Source organism: Tenrec ecaudatus, chromosome 1 (genome assembly GCF_050624435.1).
Source record: "Tenrec ecaudatus isolate mTenEca1 chromosome 1, mTenEca1.hap1, whole genome shotgun sequence".
In the NCBI taxonomy this organism is placed as follows: domain Eukaryota; kingdom Metazoa; phylum Chordata; class Mammalia; order Afrosoricida; family Tenrecidae; genus Tenrec; species Tenrec ecaudatus.
This window is the reverse complement of record NC_134530.1, coordinates 51805351-51822220: the sequence shown is the minus strand read 5'-3', so window position 1 is coordinate 51822220 and position 16870 is coordinate 51805351. Positions and strand designations below refer to the sequence as shown.

Below are 16870 nucleotides of genomic sequence, written 5' to 3'. Positions count from 1 at the left end.
TGATACACATGAGGCCCCATGAACTTGAAATTGATATTTTTTATAGCTCTTATAACCCCATCCATACATCAATTGTATTAAGCACATTTATACATATGTTGGCATCATCATTTTAAAAACATTTTCTTCTTGAACTCTTGGTATTGGCTCCTCATTTTTCTTTCCCTCCCCCACCTCCCACTCTCATGATCCCTTGATAAATTATAATTTTCATATCTAACATCATCCACTGTTTCCATTCACCTACGTTTCTGACGTTTGTTCCCCTCAGGGTGAAGTTGATTCTACAGCGCACGCATGTGTGTGGCCAAATCCTCCCCATCTATTCATTGGCAGGCACTGATAGATTCTCCATCCCTATAGTTTTGTTTTCTCTAGTCCAATTAATGCTTTTGAGTCGTGATTCTCTCACTTGAGTAAAGTGCTTGAGATTCACCCATGTCCATGTAGCTTTCACAGTCCTTTTAAAGTCTGAGTTGTAGTCCATTGTGTGGGTGTGTCATTTGTTTATCCATTCACCAGCTGAAGGGCATTGAATTATTTCCACTTGGACAATTATATTTATTTTTTAAGAAGGGTTGTTGAGGCATATGATGAATGTAGGTTTAACTTTATAAGAAACTGTCTAAGTAAATAAATAAAAAGAAGCTTGTCAAACTGTTTTCCAAAGCAGCTATGCCAATTTAACTTCCCTAGCAATATCTCTAGAATTCCCTGTCCTGGACATTGCATATAAATGTAATCATACAATAGGCAGTCTTATGTGACTAACTGGGTCTCATTGTTTAGTGGGTTCCATTAAATAGTTATACCTGGATTTATTTAACTAACCAGTGGTTCTCAACCTTCCTAAGGCCGTGACTCTTTAATACTTCACAACTAATTTTTCTACTATTATGAATTGGGCAACCCCTGTGAAAGGGTCGTTTGACCCCAAAAGGGGTCACGACCCACAGGTTGAGAACCACTGAACTAACCATTTTTTTGATGGACACTTAGATTGAGATTCCTTACATGTACAAAGGAGCTTCAGAAAGTTAGTAGAAACATTCCATTATATTTTAATTCCATTTTTCCACAAGATTGTTAAGTCCTCTCATATGGCATTGTTTACATATATTCACTATAGTAAAGAGTACTAAGAATGGAATTATGGGATCAGAACAGTAAAATACTTTTCTGATCTGGTAGATATTGCCAAGTAGCCTTTTCTTGCATGATTTCTACAGAATGAAGGTTTGCGGCTACTGTTCATTGAGCAAGTCTGTTGGTGTCATTTCTCCAACAGCATGTGCTCATCTCATTTCTGTGTCACATTTTGGCAGTTCTCACGTTGCACACTTGTTCATGATGTTGCTGCACACTTACATAGACCATACATATCAGGGAGCTCCAAAAAGTTTATGGAAGAAATTCATTTTCTTGTAATTCCATTTTCCTAGAAACTTTCTGAAGTCTCCTCATAGAGTGTAAACATAACTTTTTATGCAGTAGGAAAACAGAAATTCACGTGACTCGGCTTACTGTAATATTCTCATTATTGCTTTGGTCTGGAACCGAACCCACAAAGTCTTCGGAGGCGATGTAAAACTTGGAAGTGGGTAGTGATGGCAGCACCACATGGTGAACATAATTAATGTACATTTAAAAGTGGGTAAGATGACCAACTTTTTCTTACGTGCATTGTTAACCACAGCACAATTTTTCCTAACCACGACACAGTTCTTAAATGTCTGGTGTGTGGAGCGCAGTAGTTGCCCGTTGTCAGGTATGGTTCAGTCTGACTCATGGGGACCCCGTGCTTGCCGAGGCTGGGCTTCTTCCCAGGCCCCTCGGGCTGGGTCCTAACCACTGGCCTTTCCGTCGTTAGTCAAGCTCTTAAGCCTTTAAGCCTTGAGGACCAGGCAGTTGTGTAATTTTACATAGTCAGCACCCAAATATGTCACAGAGTCTTACATCTAACCATATTAAGAAACCATCTCAGATATTTAGGGTAGTGTCAGTCTGATTATCATCTGTTTTGTTTTATTTGGTTCTAACAGGAAGAAGCAACTCTTAGAATTACTGAAAATTCACAAGTATTGTTTACTTTTCGACACAAAGATTGGAATAAATTGCAGTCTAGTTTCTTAGGGAGAAACTTTGGTTTTTCTCATGCCCCAGAGAAACCACTTAGTTCATTAAAGCAACTACTAGAGCTTTTAGTTCTTTTTTTCTTAGCTTCTCACTGTGAATTATGTGGGGGGTTGTATATCAACTAATCAGTTTTGCATTCAACAACTTGAACAAGTTATTACCTCTCCCAAAGACTTGAACTATTATCCCCCTTTTCTTTCCTCCATCTCCCGCAGGTGAACACTCTGTGCCCTCTAGTCTGTTCGAGCTATTCTCTAAGGTTAATTTCTAATTTGATTGCTAATTATCCATATTTGGTTCTGTGTGTGTAGGCTCTAAGGAATCCTGATAGCGCAGTGATTCAGCACTTAGCTGGGAACCAAAAGGTCAGTGGTTCACACCCACCAGCTGTACCCTGGGAGAAAGAAGAGCAGTCGGCTTCTGTAAAGATTATAGACTTGGAAAGCCTACGGGCCAGTTCAATAGCAAGGGTTTGTTTTGTTTTGGTATATATCGTTTTTTCTCTAAACCTTATTTTCTCACTCAAACTTACTGCCATCGAGTTGATGCCAACTCATAGGGACCCTATAGGCCAGGGTAGAATTTGTTTTCCGAGACTGTAAGTCTTTATGGGAGTAGACAGCTTCCTCTTTCTCCCTCAGAGCAGCTGGTGGTTTCGAACTGCTGACTTTGCAGTTAGCAGCCCAGGCATAACCAACCCACTATGCCATCAGGGCTCCATGGTCTTATTATTCTAGAAATTCCAGTTACACAGAAATCTCTGATGCCCATGACTCCCCATCAAAACAGAAGGTCTCGACTTATTTTGAACGATCTTCAGTACCGTTACCAAAGTCCCATGAAGGATGTGAAAATGTTGTTTGATAATTACAGTGTGTTTCTCTGTGAGGCTTGAGGGGACAGTGTTGTACAATGGGATTCAGTTTGACCGTCTTTAAGGTGTTTTCATAGAACTCGCATCAGAAAAGATTGCTGATCATTCTACTTGACATGATTGAAATATGGAATGGTATATGTATTAAATCCTAATTAATTTTAAGAAGAAATTAGAGCAAATTAAAGATGGATAACAATGAAAAGAAAAAAGAAGCTTCTGTATCATTACAATGATTATTACCATGCTAGTCTTTTTCTAGCATTTTCTCCTATTCCTGTTGGTAGCATTTGTGGGTTCAGAAGGAAGTATGGGCCACATGTGGTTTAAAAGCTGGCACTTAGCCAACCAGCCTCGTGTTTTTTGGCCATTTACCCAGCACATGGTTGGCTGTTCTTTTATTATTGTTATTGTTATTTATGGTTGGCTGTTTTTATTGAGAATAAGCAAAGAGAAGACAATGTGTAGGGGAGAAACTTCTCCATTGGGACAAGACCAAAACATAGAGTTACACATTCAGATTGCTTAGCTTTACCAAGTTCCAAAAGCCGTTGACATGATTCCTGCAGGTTGAGTTTTGCCCAATTAAGTATGAAGGTCGCTGCTAGCTTATCTCTAACAATAAAGCACTCAAGTGATAGGGAGACAGTCTATAAGTATACAACTGTTGTTAATGAACTTTAAAAGCTCTCTATGAAAGAGACAGAGAAGGAGATGCCACATCTAGGTTGCCTGGGTCCTGGCTGGTGACAGTGTGTCCGGCCTGGCAACGGAAAAGGTTCTGTAGCAAGAGTGGTGCTTGATGCCAGCTGTTCATTTGCAGGTAGCTTTTGAGAATGGCTGCCTCTCATTTCTCCGGGCTCACAGCCGTCGCCGATGTAATTAAAGATCTAGACACGCAGATAGCTGTAAGTAAGCGCCGAGAGGCTGTGTGGCCAGGGCTTGGTGAATGTGCTTCTGAGCCTTAGGATGCCAAAGCTGATGCCAAGAACCAACTTTATACTCAAAGATTTATGAGTCCAGCTGTTCCAGGCTGGACACTGCTCACGCTTAAAGATTGCTAACCCTCAGAGAAAAATTGCTTTGGATGGTGAAGAGTCTTTTTAACAGTTGCTACAATTGCATTGACTGGTGATAGCCTGGCATAGGATTTGAGCATGTTTTGAAATGCCAGACTGAACTAATCTCTTTTCTGAAGTTGTGTGACTGAGTTCTAAGTCTGCGAACATGCCACAGTTTATTTGGATTTAACATTTGATGTTCAAAAATTATGCATGGAGTGCTTAACCAAGTCTCCCGTTTTTACGACGCGCTCAAAAGTGCTTGGCCCCATCTAGTTTAGTTTGTACATGGAGGCATTGTCATTTCCTTTCTGCCTTGCTTCAATTAGAAGATGACTGAATTTAGCTTTTGGAGAAGAGATGTTTCTAGATATCAGGTGAGAGCAACGAACAACCTTCATGCTGTTTTTAATGCACAGATAAATGGTCACCGTTCCAGGTACAACAAAGCCCCCAAAGACTGCATATCATTTTTCTTTCAAGACTTGTTTATTTCAGGTCCTTTTGGAGCTAGGAGCCCTGGTGGTATAGTAGCTGTGCTTTGAGCTTCTAACTGCAAGGTCAGCACTTCGAAACTACCAGCCAGCTCCATGGGAGAACGAAGAGGCTTTCTACTCCCATGAAGAATTAGTCTCTGAAACCCACTGGGACAGTTGTACCCTGCCCTACGGGGTGACTATGAGTCAGATTGACTCAATGGCAGTGAGTTTGGTTTTGGGTTTTTTTCTAGAACTAATTCTCATGTTTTCTCTCTCTAGTTGATTGGCCTTGGTCCTAACAGCTCTAAAAAGAAGCAGGATCTTGATAAGCTCTATGAGCTGAAGTCCAAAGCTCGACAGATTATGAACCAGTTTGGCCCCTCAGCCCTAATCAACCTCTCCAATTTCTCGTCCATCAAACCGGAACCAGCCAGCACCCCTCCACAAGGCTCCATGGCCAATAGCACGACAGTGGTAAAGATACCGGGCACTCCTGGTGCTGGAGGGCGGCTCAGCCCTGAAAACAATCAGGTATCATCCTCTTCTCGTTTGCTCACTGAAGGCTCCTCCTCTGTGTTCTTTGGAGCAGAAACGGTATCAGAAGTGTAGGCGCTACTTCTTCCTCTCCACTGAAAAACATTTCTTTCAGTGCATATCTAAAGACAGGTTCTCTCAGTAATACACTATGCAAAGATCACTTCTCTCAAAGAGCTGATCTTTCCCTGGGTCTTTTATGTAAGATTGAAGCTGATGTAATGAATCACAACTGAGGATGTCTTACAAATATGACCCAGAGAGCCAGGTCTAATCAAAACAGTGGCTCCCAAGGGAATCTGCTGGGCCTGTTCAATTTCAAGGCCGAGAGGAGGGACTAGGAAAGGCAACTGATAGGAGCTGCCCTGAGCTGAGCAGGTAGGAAGGGAGGAAGAACATATCCAAAGACAGCTGGGATGTGGTACAATTTATGAAGGTCAGAGAATTGAAAATCCTATAATATGAAGAGGTGAGACACAGTGAGAAAAGAAATGATGCTGAAATAACCCCCCTGACAATGGGACATTGACCTCTGTTCCTAGTGTGGTTTCTGCCTTGAGGACGTAGTCTTATAACAATAACACAAGGTTGCCAAACAGAACTCTTTGGAAAGTAGAAAATAAACTCGACAGCCTGACAACCTTTCTTTTTTATGGGGGGATGATGTGTTGTTTTTTAAGGGGCTGTGGTGGCATAGTGGGGTACTCGGGCTGTGCTAAACCCACCAAGTTTGTGAGCGAGAGAGGCGGCTTTCTTCTTGTGAAGAGTTATAGCCTTAGAAACCCACAGGGGCAGTTCTACTGTCAGTGGGGTTGCCGTGAGGTTGGAATTGACTCGATGTCAGTGAGTTTGGAGTTTGGTGGTGTTTTGCTTCCTTAAAAATCTTCTCCTGGTTAACTTTAGGTATTGACGAAGAAGAAATTGCAAGATTTAGTAAGAGAAGTGGATCCTAATGAGCAGTTGGATGAAGATGTAGAGGAGGTAAGGTGGGGGTGGATACTCCAAAGATGTCCCTGAAAGTTGGTATACATCACATGGCTGTTAAAAGTAGAGACTTCATTGGCAGAAAAATCTGAGTTTGAATTGACTCTGCCATTTGTCAGCTTTGCGACCATAGACAACTTCAGTTAAGCTTTCTGGGCCTCAGCTTCTTCCTGTGTTGGTAGTGTGTGATAATGTTCACGATAGAGTTACTGTGATTATCTCGTGGAATAATTTATTCATAGTAGTTGCTACTACTTTTGCCTGTCAAAAAAGACACAGTGTGCTGTTTATAGGCAATCACTTTTATTTTCTGGTAATCACTTTCAAAAGCTTTAGCCATATCTGTAGTTGTACTGTAATATTTTCAAAGGCAAAGCTTATCCCTCAGTATTCTGCCATACAAGGAATGAAATACTGATATATTACATGAATGACCTTTGAGAACATTACATTGAGCTACAGGTACCATCTTCTTCATCAGAGTTTTCTTATGTCTTATATTTAACATTTTCTCTGCATTGCCCAGGTTTCCATTTTTGGTTTGGTCATGATGCTGGCTCTATCCATTCTGAAAGGATGAGCTACTGCAAAGCTTATAGGAAGCAGGAAGCACTGAGAGCTTTGCTAGTCGTGCACTGCTGTTGGTAGGTGCTGTTGGGTTGCTTCCATAAAGGCAGTTTCTCGTCCCAGACACTGTGCACCACAGAATGAAACCGCTTATCCCTGTGCCATCTTTCCAGTCATTGCGCCCACTGTGTCCGTTTTTCTTGTTGGGGGCTTCCTCTTTTTTCATTGTACTCCTTTACTCTCATTGTTTTGAGTTCCACATTTCCCCCTCCACTCTACCCAGGTTACATGTGGGGCTGCTAACAGCAAGATCAGCAGTGCAAAAGCACCAGCCACTCCCTGAGAGAAAGAGTTTCAGTCTCTGAAACCCACAGGAGTTCTACTCTGTTCTGTAGGTTCTGTAGCAGTGGTTCTCAACCTGTGGGTCTTGACCCCTTTGGGGGATCAAACGACCCTTTTCACAGGGGTTGCCTAAGACCATTAGAAAACATGTATTTCCGATGGTATTAGGAACCGAGACACCAACTGCTCCTCTATTCGTCTCCAGGTGGATATGCCCACATACAAGTACCCAGTGTGAAGACTGTTACCCATGCTGTACCATGTTCAAGACAAATTTGTCATTAGAAATAAATATTTCAAAAAAATATTTCACAATATATAATTATTGTTTTTGTGATTAATCACTATGCTTTAATATGTTCCATTTGTAACAATGAAAATAACATTCTGGATATCAGATATTTATATTATGATTCATAACAGTAGCAAAATGACAGTTATGAAGTAGCAATGAAAATAATTTTATGGTTGGGGGGGTCACCACAACATGAGGAACTATCTTAAAGGGCTGTGGGATTAGGAAGGTTGAGAACCACTGTTCTATAGGGATGTTCTGAGTCTGAATTAATTCAGTGGCAGAGTTTTTTTAGGTTTTTTTAAAATAAATCATTTTATTGGGGCTCATACAACTCTTGTCACAATCCATACTACATCAATTTAGTAAAGCACTCTTATACATTTGTTGCCCACATCCTCAAAATTCGCCTTCCACTTGGGTTCCTAGAATCAGCTCATTTTCCTTTTTTCCCCTCCCCCTCCCTCTCCCTCCCAGTTTAAAAAAAAAATCATTTTACTGGGGGCTTGTACAACTCTTAATCACAATCCATACATCCATACATCAATTGAATCAGCCATGTTTGTACATATGTTGCCCTCATTCTTTTTTCAGTTGTTTGGTTTTTTTTGTACCCAGTACTTTTCTCATGTGATCCTTTCCAGAGCAGTTATTAGTGGTGGCTGGGTACCATCTAGTTCTTCTGGTCTCAGGGTTGTGGATACTGTGGTCCATTAACCCGTTATGGTTCATTAATTGTTTCCACGTGTCTCTTTCAGTTTCCAACACTCTTTTCCCCTCAACAGGGAGAGGTCTCCAGCAAAATTTTATTTGCATGTGAAATTAATGAAATTGTGTGATAAGTTGGGGTGGGTAGAAGTATGGATCTCTTCTAAATTTCTTGCCATAGATGATTGTTTCATATGATTTTTTAAATACCTCTGTTGATATTCCATTAGCTTGTAGAGCCTTATTTATTGTCAGTGACTTCAGTGCAGTGTGGACTTCTTTCATTACCATCAATTCCTGATCACAGGCTACCTCCTCAAATTGTTGAACATTGACCAGTTCTTTTGGTGTGATTCTGTGTATTCCTTCTTCTTTGTGTCATTCAGTATTTTGCATAATCTTTCAATATTGCACACGGAGGATTGAATTTTTGCTATATTTCTTTTAGCTTGAGAAATGCCAGAGACATTTTCCCTCTCGTTTCTAATTTCTGGTCTTTGCACATTTCCTTAATATTTACTTTGTCTTCTTGAGTTTCCTTTTGAAATATTTTACTTAGCCAACTTTTACTTTTAGTTTATCTCTTTTACTTCATCATCTCTTCCTTTGGCTTTTGTTAACTCTGCATTCAAGAACACGTTTCAGAGAATCTTCGGACATTGTTTTGGGGCCTTTTGTTTCTTTCCAGTCTTTTTAATGATCTTTGCTTTCTTCGAGTATGATGGTCTTTGTCATTCCCACAGCTCAGCTCATCTTTGTTCATTAGTGTGCAGATCAAATCTATTCTTGAATGGTTTTTAAATTTAAGGGGGACACACTCAGGGGAGAGCCCCGCAGTGGTGCAGTGGGCTGTATTTGAATCTACCAGCTGCTCTGCGGAAGGAAGATGAGACTTCTGCTTCTGTAAAGATTCACAGCCTCTAGAGCAGGTCTGCTCTGCGCTTTAGGGTGGCTGTTGAATTGGAATGGCTGAATGGCAGTGGATTTGATTGTATGCTTACGGTGTACTTTGGCTCCCCTGGACATTTTTTTACGGCTTGATGCCATTGGCCTTCTGCATCAGTTCTTTTCCACAGATATAGTTAATCCGATCTCTTTATATTCCGTGCATCAAGATACACATGTATAGTCACTGCTAATGCTGCTGAAAAAAGGTATTGACAGTGACTAGGATTTTAGTATTGCTAAATTCTTCACAGCTGCTGTACCTCTTCCTTTCAGTTCAGTCACCAGTCATTTTCAGTGTAGCTTGACTGCCTGTTTGGTCAGGCTCTGACTACAGACCTTAGTACACAACTTGAATTTCTTCACTTCTGGTTTGTATGTAAATTTAAATAGTAGTTGAATTAGCTGGTCTTCATTAGAGGCTAATGGGCATTAACCCCTCACTGGTAGCACCGTACTTGAGAATAGATAGTTACATGGCCAGGAGCAAGTTGGTCTTCCTGAGTCTTGGCATCTTCCTCTATAGAAGGATGATGAAATCCATGCCCCATTTTCTTCACAGGGCCATGCTACAGACTAAATGAGTTTGTGGAAATTAAAGTGTTTTAAGGAGGAAAAAAAATAATTAAGGAAATCTGAGAGAAGTATGAACTCTATTTAATAACAATGCGTCACAACTGTTTATCTAATTGTGGAAAATGTACCAGAATAACTTAAGATGGTACTTTTAAAGGAAATTGTGTGTAGGGTTTATGGGAACTCTCTTTATTTTCTTTGCCACTTTTCTATAAATCTAAAACTAAGGGCGGGAAATAAATTCCAGAACAACAACAAAGATAAATCAAGAAGTGATCATTTCTTTAAAAAATAAAAAAATCATAAAGTGCTTTAAGAGCTGAAAAATTTAGGCGCCAAAACAAGTGAGACTGGGGAATTGAATGCCTCACCTTGGTTTTCCCACCGATTCAGAAGACGGGGTGGGGGCGGGGAGAGCAGGGATTAGGCTAGCTGACCACTGGCAGGTAGAACCAGAAGTACACCATCAGAAACTTATTAGCTGCAATGATTCTGGGTAAAGAATTAACGTATTTCTATTGGCTTCCTCATTCCTCCTCCCCACCTTAGTCCACATGTTGTTTTCCTGGCAGCCTAATAAATTCCAAGTCTTACCTAACTCTGTGATTCAGGTAGATAACAGTTGTCCCAGCAACAGGAACCTACCCTGCTGGTGTCATGGTTACTCTCCCTCACATTGCCTTCCCCAGATGCTGCTGCAGATTGCTGACGATTTTATTGAGAGTGTGGTGACAGCAGCCTGCCAGCTTGCCAGGCATCGCAAGTCCAGCACCCTGGAGGTGAAAGATGTCCAGCTGCATCTTGGTATGTGGTTTTGTTTCTCCCCGAAATACTCACACAGCTGCTCTGAGCTGAGGCACTGGGCTTGAGACCAGGTCCCTCCGGCTTCTGGCTGTATTTCCTTCTCCTTCCCACCTCATTTCTTTTCGAGTCTGCCCTCTCGTTGGTGAGGTGAGGATCCCAATAGCATCCTCACTGGGTAAGTGGGAGGTCATAGGTGATGAGCAGTGTGAGCGGAACAGGGAGCGTCGGCATGTAGGAAGAGCTCAGCGCCACAGCCATGTTTCCACCGTTCCAATCAAGCTCTTCTTCATTGTCCCCTGCCAGGTTTTAGCTTACTGATTTTTTGGTGTGTATTTTGTTTTTTTCCTAAAAGAAATCATAATCACACTTACAATTTTATATTTGGCTTTGCTTACTTAACAGACGCTCAATTTGAGCTTGAGATTTCTGGGAGATGCTTGTCTAGCATTGAAAACTATAGTCACTGGAAAAAATTGCACTCCCCTCTGCATGGTTGAGGAGCCCTGGTGGTATAGTGGTTCCTCACTGGCCGTGATCCACAGGAGTGTGAAACCACCAGCTGCTCCATGGGAAAAAGACAGGACTTCCTGCTCCCATAGAGAGTTCTTGTTCTATAAGGTCGCTGTGAGTGGCCATCCACTTGATGGCAGTTAGTTTTTTCCTGCATTGGTTACGGCCAAAGAGCACCATCTATAGTGCCCCGAGGGGCCCAGAGGAAACATGGAAGGGCTCAGTGGAGACCTGCCTTGACTGATTTCTGATAGGCTTCTCTCCGCATGGGGAGAGGCTTGTAGTCTTGGTGGAGTCTCTTGGTACCAATGGAGGACAAGCACTCTTATGTACTCTGTGTAAGTAAGGGCTCTAAACACTGGCTTCCAGTGGGAACGGCCATTTATTTTGTTCATGAATCTGAGTGTTGCCTTGTGGTAGCTGGGTGGCAGGCGGTCTTCTTTAGAATGACATCCCCACTTTTGTCTGATGCCCATGCTGACATCCCCCAAACATCTGCTGGCACCTCTCTCCTTTCGTTGTATGGCAACCCAAGGTTAGCTGGATTTTCTTTTTTTTAAATTATTTTATTGGGGCTCTTACAGCTCTTATCATAATCCATCCATCCATTGTGTCAAGCACATTTGTACATATCTTTCCATCATCATTTTCAAAACATTTTCATTCTACTCAGCCCTTGGTATCAGTTCATTTTTTCCCCTCCCTCCCTTCCCCACCCTCCCTCCTGCATTAACCTTTGATAATTTATAATTTTTTTTTCATGACTTACACTGACCAATGTCTCCCATCACCCACTTTTCTGTTCATCCACCTGGGAAGGGGTTTATATGTCTTTCTTTGTGATCGGTTCCCCCTTTCTCCCCCTACTTTCCCCTTAGCTCCTGGTATAGCTACTCTCATCATTGGCCCTGTGGAGGTTATCTATCCTGGATTCCTTGTTTTTCCAGCTCTTATCTGTACCTGAGAACATGCTCTGGTCTAGCTGGATTTGTAAGGTAGAATTGGGGTCATGATAGTGGTGGGGAGGAAGCATTAAAGAACTAGAGGAAAGTTGTATGTGTCATTGATGCTATACTGCACCGACTGGCTCTTCTCTTCCTTGTGACCCTTCTATAAAGGGATACCCAATTGTCCACAGATGAGCTTTGGTCTCCACTCTGGGGTAGCTGCATTTTCTCCATGAATATGGAAGGTTTCAAGAATGAGAGTTCCCAGGAAGACCTGGGCCAACTGTGGGGCATTTTCTAACCCAGCATCTGAAGTCACATGGGGTCGAGTCTGCTGAATTCTGTTCACAAAGGGAGGAAACATAGACTCCACCATCAGCAGGAGGAGGTTGAAAGAGATTGCAGTTTTAAAATTGCCACAACAAATGATATTACTTGGACAATTTAGCTTTATTAGGTCCCTATGTCATTGAACATGAAGCCTGAATGCCAGTTTACTCATGAAGGTAAAGAAATAATTACCACAGAGACAGAATACTCCAAAGTCGGCATGCTCATAAGTTTTTGTAGCAGGCCTTGTGGAAACACAACCATAGTCAGAGAGTGCTTGGTGGTCCTGGAGTCAGGAGCACTCAGGTGGTGCCATCAGTGAAGTCCTCAGCCACTAACCAGAAGGGTGGCTGCTGGAATGCACCCGAGGCCCCTCTGTAGCAGTCTGCTGCCGAGAGGTCAGAGCCTTTGACCTGCATTCAGGGTCAGCAAGAGTCAGAATCAAGTCCCCAGCGTCAGCATCAGCATCAGACCACACCCTTCAACTAGCATGAGCTTGCTGATGGGCTGAAAACTCTGTGTGCTTCTCTCCTGGACAGGACTAGCATGGGCATGTCAATGTTTACGCCTGACCTATTTTCTACATATGCATAATGTAGAATATTATTCCCTTAGTAATATCCCCCTTCCTGTCTATAGTCTCTCTTTTTTTGCAAAAATTAAATGAGACAATGTAAGAGAGTAAATCAAAAAGTATTGTTACCAAAAAAGAAGTTATTGCTACAAAATGATATAGAAACCTTTATGAAACAAAAATATAAAACTGTGAAGTGGCTGTTTTTCAACCACCACCCCTTCCTGCTAGGGCAAGCCATGCCTGAAGGTGGGGTTTCCTGCTCAGACCCTTCTACACTCTGAGTTACACCACACCTACACAGCAGTCTTGGCCTCCTTCAGGGACTCGAATCGTGTTCCTTTGAAATGTCCTTGGCCTTTGGGGAACAAAAATCTGAAGGGTAAGATCAGGCCTGTGGGGTGAGTGGGGCCAGGCTTCCCAGAGGAGTTCTTCCAGGACAGCTCATGCTGGCCTCAAAGGAGCAGCAGCTGCACTGTTGTAAGGGGAAAAACAACTTCCCTGGCCTTTTGCTCAACAGAGTAGTTTTCCATTTTCTTAAAATTTCTTCCTAATAAAAGCCCTTGTGATCACCCCTTTCCCTTTGAGGAAATCTACCAAAATTACCCCTTGAGAGTCCCCAAAATCAGTCCCCATGCCCTTCTGACCTGACTTCTCTGCTTTGAATGGGACTGTTTTGACTGGACTCTTTTTGAAGGCCCCTTTAGGAGACAGCAGTGACAGTGAGTGTTACTGAGAGATCTCTGATCACAGCTCCCCTGAACCTGCTTCGTGTGGCATCAGCCTGTGCGTGTCAACTGACACTGGTGACAGTGCTTTCCAAGTGACCCTCTGGCGTCCAGAGGGTGCTTGCCACACTGCTGCTTTGTGCCAGGCGTTGGCTGTGTGCAGCATTTTCTCCATGGAGTGATTGTGTTGCTATTTTCTTGATAGGTCACATATGACCAACTATAGTAAATGGTATATACACATACATATATGAATGTCCTATATGTATGCACTTGGCGTGGAAGGTAAATTACTCCTCATGTAAATCTTTGTGAATAGTGTGATGACTTACTCCTTAAACACTTGTGTATACATGTACATTTTCATGTGGCTTTGCAAATCCCCACCCTCCTCCACCTCACACTGACAGTCTTAGGGTTCATTCGCACATGTACGTGGCCACTTGTAGATCCCAGGCCCAGACTACACACTTTATCTGTACTGTGGCGTTGGACTCTCAGCCACCCAGTGAGGGGCTGCTGCTGGGATTACTGTGTGAAAGATGAAGGCAGGCACTGTGAGCGAAGGTCAGAAGGGCACGCAGCTCCACAGATGAGCAGCAGATGGGGAACTGAGCTCTTGGCTCCAGAGTGCTCGGGTCCCCTTTCTCTTCCTTCACCCCTCTGAGTTGAGGGCTTCCTTTGAGCCCAGGCATAGAACAGTTAAAGAAACCATGACTTTTGTTTTCTGTGGAATAGACGACCCTCTGAAAAGCGTCAAGATTCAGCACTCACAGCTTTGACTCATTTACCACTTTTTCCTTTGCAAGAGGCTCAAATTAGTTCCATCCTGGACTCGTGGAGGGAATGGAGTGTTAGTACAGGGACAGTCGACTTGCCCAGGCTGGCCCTCCGTGGCCTTTCCACAGCGCACTGACGCTGCCTCTGTGCTGGCCCTTTCCTTGCAGAGCGCCAGTGGAACATGTGGATCCCAGGATTTGGCTCTGAAGAAATCCGACCCTACAAGAAAGCGTGCACCACAGAAGCTCACAAGCAGGTGAGGAGCCGCCAGAGCGCCTCCCCCGCCCCCCCTTTCCCTCAGCAAGCTGCACTCTCCAGATGAAAGGCCAGAGAAAGCAAGAGACAAGATAGCAGAGGCTCTTGGGAAATCAACCCTATATTCCCTTGGTGTTGTGCTTGTCACCCAGGGCCCATGTTCCTCTCAGTGCTGAGGAGCACCATTTAAAGCTGTTGGTTCCAGCTTCTAATGTGGATGGCGTACTCACCCTCCACCCCGCCTCAGTGAAGTTGCTTTCACTGGTGCGGATTTGAACCGCTCGGAAGGCCCACAGGCAGTGGGCCAGTTAAGGAAAGCATAAGTGTAGGCACTCTCCTTGTGCTGGTGGCTAGCACTCAGGCTGCCCAGCTAGGCATTCTCGTCTGTCTGCACGGCCAAATCCCTTTTCTGCTCTACTTTTACTTTTTATTGGAGTAACACAACACCTATGCCATTTCAAGAGTGTGATGAGTGTCTCTGCCCCTCGTAACAAGGTCTTAGAGGTCCATGTGTGAGCGTAACACTCCTGCGATGGGTCAAGTCATCCGTGCCCTTGGTCAGCCCTACTGCAGGGTGGGTCTCCCATAGACATGGCTGGTTTCTAAAGTGGCCGTTTGGATTTGAAAAGTAAGCCTTTTCCATATCCTGCTCTTTCTAGAGGAGGCCTAGTGGCACTTGACAGCTAACTCACAGGTCAGGGGTTAGAATCCACCAGCCAGTCTGCTTCTACAAAGAGGCCTTGAACCCCTATGGGGCAGCTCTTCCACCCTAGGGGCTATTCAGTTGGAACGGAGCTGATGGCTAGGGTAGGTGTACAGTGTGCACAGAGGATACCCTCCCAGAAACCATCAATACCGAATCCAGGGGCGGGAATGCTTCAGCAGAAGGTCCCTCCAACACTGGGTTGCTTTTTTGGTCTGCTCCCCAATTTAACAACTTTTTCACTTTGTGTTTAATCATAAAAATCTCTCAGTCAAAAAGAGAGAACAAAGCAAATCAGTGGGTGACTGGTTATAGACTAAACTGAAACCTATGATTGGAATGTTCCCTGATGTGTTTGGGTGGGAGTCCTTACTCTGCCACTTCCCTTCACTGCAGGTCAGGTGTGAGAAGAGGGCTCGCTGTGTGTGGCAGCAGTTCCCAAGTAGAGCCCCTTCCCAGGTTTCTCCCTCTCCAGAGAAAGGAGAGACGCGGTGGGTGGAGTCCAGACCACACATTTTGATGGACTCTCTCCGAGGTCTGAGAGGCAAGGCTGTCATTCCTACTAGCCTAGCCTCTTGGCCAGTGGAACGGGTCCACTGGCCCATGGCATGCCTCCGGAGCCCTGCAGACAAATGGTTCTCAGGTTCAAAGGCGTCTGCTGAGCTGCCTGTGATTTCAGGGCCCAGGAGCATTGCCCCCTGAAGTGCAGACCCTGCTGCCTCCCCTCCACCTCCACATGCCAACGTCTGGACTTCAGGCTCCTGCCTCTAACTCACGTCACTGGCTTATTTTTCTCTTTTCAGAGAATGGCACTGATCCGGAAAACAACCAAGAAATAACCACGGAAGAGTCAGGGACTGGACGACAGTGATTTGGAGATACTTGAGCTGAGGCCTCAGCCATCTCATCCATGGAATTTTTTTTTAAATGCTTTACAGAGAAGCATATATTTTTTATTAACAGTGCAGCAATATCTATAATGACTGAGAGGATCTGCCAAAAGAATAAAGTCTCCTACCCCACCTTTCAGTCCCTCTTCCCTGCCGTCTCAAAGAGGAGCAGCGTATCTTCCAGAGAAGATTTTATTTGTGGTCTGTTATCTAAGTGAGTGGATGTGGGACAAAGCGTTACGGTCTTGTTGGGGAGACAGTATTAGCAGGATGTGTAGAGGTTTTTGTTTCCTTCTCTCCAGGCCTCTCCCTGTACTTTGTAATGTCAGTGTTTATATGAATATGACTTTCATTTGCTTTTACAGAATAAAGAAGTTATTAATCGAAAGACACAGGATGCATGGCTTACGCCTTTGGGATGCCCATGCTAGGAGGGCGAACAGGGCCGGGAGGAGCTCACTCTAGTCAGCAGATGGCAGCACCATCTCTCATTTCTGGGCTTGAGAAAACCCAGAGTTTCCATTATGTCACTCTCTGGGAGACCACCGATAGGAGTTTCTTGGCCATAAGTAGTAGACTGAAGACACATTCTGTTTGTACAAGTGTCACCTGTCACAGAGCCTTTTTGACTACTCTTCCTGGAACTCCTGCAGCAAGTGGTGGTCCTTCTCAGCAGTCTCCCAGGGCCTCTCTGTGCAGGTGCTTGTCTTTCAGTAATTATAGGTTTCCTCGACCCCTGGATTCCTACCTTTTCACCCCTCCCCCTGTGCATTATGTAGGTTCCACGGACCTTAGGGGGGTGACTCCTCTGCCCAGGGGTCAGCAGCTCAGTTCCATCCACCTTGCCT

The 16870-nt window shown here is 43.8% G+C and overlaps 1 protein-coding gene across 4 annotated transcripts in view; it reads left to right on the top strand.

Moving 5' to 3' along the window:
* The window catches only part of TAF12 (TATA-box binding protein associated factor 12), a 27182-nt gene extending 11028 nt beyond the window's left edge, over positions 1 to 16154 (top strand). For 3 of the 4 annotated variants that reach the window (XM_075553189.1, XM_075553179.1, XM_075553184.1), the window contains exons 2-6: positions 4830 to 5081; positions 5988 to 6065; positions 10191 to 10305; positions 14342 to 14430; positions 15936 to 16154. In XM_075553189.1, the coding sequence (XP_075409304.1) occupies positions 4914 to 5081; positions 5988 to 6065; positions 10191 to 10305; positions 14342 to 14430; positions 15936 to 15971 (486 nt within the window). In that variant the 5' untranslated portion in view covers positions 4830 to 4913 and the 3' untranslated portion in view covers positions 15972 to 16154. Of the gene's footprint in view, positions 1 to 3833; positions 3919 to 4829; positions 5082 to 5987; positions 6066 to 10190; positions 10306 to 14341; positions 14431 to 15935 lie in introns of those variants that run through there. The other variant, XM_075553176.1, reaches the window with a different exon arrangement.
* The last annotated feature ends 716 nt before the right edge of the window (positions 16155 to 16870 follow it).